The sequence below is a fragment of the Capsicum annuum genome, unplaced genomic scaffold, assembly GCF_002878395.1.
Source record: "Capsicum annuum cultivar UCD-10X-F1 unplaced genomic scaffold, UCD10Xv1.1 ctg3479, whole genome shotgun sequence".
NCBI classification, from domain to species: Eukaryota; Viridiplantae; Streptophyta; class Magnoliopsida; order Solanales; family Solanaceae; genus Capsicum; species Capsicum annuum.
In genome coordinates, this window is record NW_025841659.1 from 9,305 (window position 1) to 14,719 (window position 5,415).

The window sequence follows — 5,415 nt, forward strand, 5'->3', positions numbered from 1 at the left end:
AGGAACTTACAGGTATTCAAGCTAAGTTCTACACAACCCATATTAGTTTTCATGTTTATTTTTTTAATAACAACAACTAATCGATACTCTCTCCGAAGTATATTTTTCTTATTGATAAGTGTTTGACGCTCACCATCTTATTTTTCGAATTTTAGATGTCAAGGATAAGAAGACGTTGGCGTAGTGGAGTTGGTTACTCCTATGTTCACCATTAAGCTTTATTTTGAGAGATGTCTGCATCTACATTTGTTCTTCTTTAGTTTGTATTAATTTACTTACGCTTTATTAACTTAATATATTTTTCAAGTTCATATGCTGAAATATGATTCATAATTTCAAACCATATTTGTTTCACAAACAGAAATAAGCTTATAGCTCATCAAGTAACTGATATGTTACGAATTAGAGCAGGGAAAAATTACGAATCAAAATATGAACTCTCTTGAATATCCCGTCTTCAAAAGGGTATGCGAAGAATCTAAGAGGGACTCGCATACAAAAAGGGCAGCCTGGTGTACTAAAGCTACTGCTATGCGCGGTGTCCGGAGAAGGGCCCCACCACAAGGGGACTTGCATAAAAATGGAAAGAAAATGTTGTTGTCAAAAGAAATCACATCAGCAAAAGTTTTGAGTATGACAATATATAACCTCTGTATCAAAAATTTCAAATAATTCAAAAAAAGAAAAAGAGGAAAAAACGTAAAACGCCTTTCCAAAAGAATCCTCATATTGCACAGCAGAAAGATTTTCATCAATATCTAATCCTAAAGGATACTCTATGTGGTCTGAATTTAGGCAGCACCAGAGCCGTATTTCTTTCCAAAAACAATCATCTGAAGTTTATCATATCCAGCCAACACACAAGAAACAGCAACAACACAAGGGATGTTAGCACCACCAGCACCTATGAAATGAGCTATGGGACCCTCGCTCTTAAGAATCTGGGAGAATGTGTGAAGTGAGCTCTTGTACTTGACAGGTTCACCGGAGGTCATCATCATTCTACTTCGGACTGTGTCAATTGGGTATGAGGCAAGACCGGCACCGTTGGTAATGTCACAACCCGAATCGGGGCCCTGGCCGTGACGAGCATTCCCGAACCGTGAAGGCTAGGGACGCCCTCTGTCTATCTGGTAATCATGCAAATCATTCATAATACAAAAGAAAATGCGGAATTTGATATGTAATACTAAAACATGGTTGATTCTAAAAATGACATCAGTTTGCGAAATCTTTACTAAGAACTAAACAAAATTATCTGAAGAACTGGGACAAGGCCCCCAGTAGACCAAAACTGAAATAAGGGTCATGATCTGAAAAGATAGGCCTTCTGGAATAGAGAAGGCTCACCACTGCATAATCTGATCATCAGTTGGAAATATCTACTGCTTATCTGAACCCCTAGATTGAACCTCAGAACTTGAAGGGAGGAGGAGCAGGTCAATACAGATGTACTGGTATGCAGAGCAAATCCAAAATAATCATTTATAATCAACACATATGAGAGCAGTTTAAAACAGTTCATAAACATGTCATACAGTAAGAAATCACATGGGCATTTTAAAAGACTGTGAAAATCATCATGACTCTGAGAAATCTGTATTACATCTGCATTAGGTGGTATACCCTACAACTTTGAAAAATTTCATGGACTATATGGAAACTGCCATTAACTCAACAACGAAGCCCCCAACCCAAGTGTGTCGCAAGGGTCGGAGTCTCTGACTCTACTACGCCACACGGCCGTCGCCAGCGTACAATAATAATCTACCCGTATCGGCAAATACGGTTTCAGGCTAAGAGTTGCTTGAACTCACGCCTTCTTCGGTAACCACCTAACCCTCTTTAAGCCCCTTATTAAAACTCTATCAAAACATGCATCTTTGAAAACATACTCTGAAAACATAATTTGTTATGGCATAAATACATATGGTATCGTCAAACCATTGACTTGCAAGTCACATCTCTGAGCCATCATTTATCTGCCATAAATCTCTGTTTTCAAAACACAAGTTTTGGGACCACAATTTCAATAATTAAATTCAAAGAGACTCTTTCTCAAACCTCATGTAAACACATGCAAGGGACTCATCTTTGTCAAGCATTTCAATAGCACAAGGTGGTCATGCCAAAGTTCTCACTTCACATGCAATTCTCTCTTTCAAACACAAGAACACATTTCTATCAAGAAACACCCTCTCAACTATTTCAAATCATGCTGAAACACTGAAATATTGCGAAAACATCTTCTAAATCACAAAATCATAATCTTTAATTCAATACAAGAGAGGGAGTTCATAATTTATGCTCTCAAACAATCTAAAAACTCAAATTACATACATATACGTATACATGTAAATCAATTTAGGGGATAGGACCACAAGGTCAAAATAGTAGTAACATTAAATCATTCGGAATATGTAATTTAGAACATAGATTCCAAAACTCCTTTGAAATTCATGCATAAAAATCTTAAAATCATGCTCTAATGATTTTTAAGCCCATGTAGTTTTTAGGATAAACCCCACGTACCTCAATTTCGGAAAATAATGGATGATTCCTGAAGCTTACGGATTAGGGATTCCAAATCTCTAATTATCTTCCAAAACCCATGTTGAATCTTGAGTTATTTGAGAATCTTGTTTGAAACTCTAGGGAGTGTTCTTGAATAAAATTGAGAGAAATATGAGTCATGTGGTGTTTTGGGGTTGAAATGCAGTGTTTAGGCTGAATTAATAGGGTGGAATTGACCCAAATGCCCCTGGAAAACGTGGAGCTGACTGCAGAAAAAATACACTACTGCCTCTCTCGAAAATGGCCATAACTTTTTGCTTGATTGACGGATTTATGCGAAATTGGTATCTCTGGAAAGATAATTGGAAGACCTTGCATTTGATATATAGTAGGTCACCCAGTTCGCTATATTCAGAGAGTTATGATCGTTTGAAGTTGACCCTGAAATGCTGAATAATGGGCAATAGGCTATGCGTTTTGCTACTGTTTTGAAATCCAAACGCAGCCTTATGCGTTCCAAAAAATTCCGAATCTTATCCGAGATGTACTATGAGCTTGCCCGATCATAACGCAACTTGAAAATCTAAAAACGGCAGTCGGGAAGGTCATGAAAAATTCGTCAAAGATTGGGTACTCGGAATGTGACTAAGTCTTGATTTAACACTTAAAAAAATTTTAAGTCTTTGACTCTATATACCTGCTACTAAGAGATGACACATGTACGACTTTCGTGGGGTCGTTACAACGACAATTAAATTTTCTAGTTCAAAAATAGGGGGTGTTACAGGTAATCACCCACCCGAGAGCAAAGCTAACAAAGAAACTATCCTGTAAACATCCATAAAAGCCAAGTGAAATTGTTGAGCCAACAATATTATCAAAATCCACTTAAACCAATAAAAAGCAAAGATGCTAAAACAGACAAACGCTAACCTATAGTCTTCCAGCCAAGAGAACAGGCTTTAAGGAGTCATACATTCCGAAGTACAAACCACGGTAGACAATGATACCAACACATGAAATGTTGAATCCACGGTACAGTCCAGCAACTCCATCAGAAGCGAGTGTCTTTCTTTAGACATCAATCATACCATTGAACCGTCTCTCGCCTCCTTTCTTTGCAGACTTGGTATCATTTGCAAGACGGGTACGTGCGTAGTCCAATGAGTAGACAAAGAACAATGAGGAAGCTCCAGCTGCACCACTGGATGCAAGGTTTCCAGCAAACCACACCCAGTAGCCATGCATCACGGTCCTTCTTGAAGTTGAAGAGTCTCTTGAAACAATCCTTAAATGCGAAGTTCAAGGCCTGTGGAAAAATCAACGGTAGGCTATCATAATGTCAAATAGGGTACGGAATGGCAGATGATAATTTATCGGTAAAAAGAAGGCAAACGGTGAACCTGAGTAGGGAAATAACGGATAATATTAGCAGTGTTTCTCCTCCACAAAACGACAGCCTCTTCATCCTGCATTGTCCTTTTGAAACAGTCTCCAATTCCCTTGTATGGTTCCGAGAGTCTACCAGTCTTGATCATCTCATCTTGGTTTTGATCAAAAGCTTCACACGCTCGATAGGAGCAGCAGCAGTATTTGAGACAGCAGCAGAAACTCCACCCATGAGGAAGTCAGTCACAAAAGCTGCAACATCTTTCTCCGCGGGAGCCTTTACAAACACTGGTGAAGCATTTGCGGTGATCATTGATAGATTATCTCCACTTGCTTTTATGGATTTATCTCCACATGCTTGTCCGCAAAGGAACAGTCGTGTCAAATACCTGTTGCACTGGTACCAGCTGGTTGCTGATCAACCAATACACCAGCAGTAGGAACAAAGAACTACCAAGTTTGGTTTGAAAAGAGTTCCACACCATCAATATCTACCAAAAAAAAAAATAATTGGTTGAATGATTTTATACGTGAAATGACAATAATGAGCGGTTTTTCTGTTATAAAACAAAGAACTGTGACTTTCTGAGATAATTATCGATAGTTGATTGACGATGTGAACAATCAACTAGACATCAGCATTATGAATTCTCTTTCAAATCGTGTCATTTAAACTCATTTCTATCAAGTACTATGGGGTACTTAGACATTATAATATAGTCTAGAAATTTATTTGTCTAAAACTGGATGAGAACCAACTCCACTACTTTAGAGCTAAGAAATGAGAACCAAACATGTCTGCATCATGTACCATGTAGTCCTCCAGTCAAGAGAACAGGCTTTAAGGAGTCATACATTCCGAAGTACAAACCACGGTATAGTCCAGCAACCCCATCAGAAGTGAGTGTCTTTCTGTAGATATCAATCATACCATTGAACTGTCTCTCGCCTCCTTTCTTTGCAGCCTTGGCATCATTTTCAATACGGGTACATGCATAGTCCAATGAGTAGACAAAGAACACGAGGAACCACCAGCTGCACCACCGGATGCAAGGTTTCCAGAAAACCACTTACAGTAGCCATCACGGTCCTTCTTGAAGTTTGATACAAGACTAAGTGTATACCAAGAGATTCAAGCCAACACAAGAGCAAGAAGCTGAACAACAAGGTGCTAGTGAATCGAAATAGGCCACTCATGGCTTCACTAGACTTTAGATTTAGTTTTGAGCAAGAAAAGAGACGAACACAAGAACAACAATGCTAATGAATCGAAAGAGCCCCACACGGCTTCACTAGACTTCAAAGACCAACAACAATACAATGTTAACAAAAGAGATGGATAGATAGTTTGACATACAATATTTCAAGAATCTAAGAACCCTAACCTCATGTAAGGACCCTAAGATTAATGAATGTTAACACCAAACTCTTACTTTGACAAAAGAGGTACTTTACCTCCCTAATCACCAACGTATCAAGCCAATGATGCAACACAAGTGATATCCACACTTG

General features: G+C 38.5%; 1 protein-coding gene and 1 pseudogene across 1 annotated transcript in view; both read right to left on the reverse strand.

The window, feature by feature from the left end:
* Positions 1 to 513: 513 nt before the first annotated feature.
* Positions 514 to 4,233, reverse strand: LOC124891385 (annotated as a pseudogene).
* Positions 4,234 to 4,706: 473 nt separating this feature from the next.
* LOC124891386 (ADP,ATP carrier protein, mitochondrial-like) overlaps positions 4,707 to 5,415 on the reverse strand; it is a 4,963-nt gene continuing 4,254 nt past the window's right edge. Inside the window, exons 3-4 of the mRNA XM_047403132.1 lie at positions 5,046 to 5,059; positions 4,707 to 4,938 (exon numbers count right to left, since the gene is read on the reverse strand). Coding sequence (XP_047259088.1) covers positions 4,707 to 4,938; positions 5,046 to 5,059 — 246 coding nt within the window. The remainder of the gene's footprint in view (positions 4,939 to 5,045; positions 5,060 to 5,415) is intronic.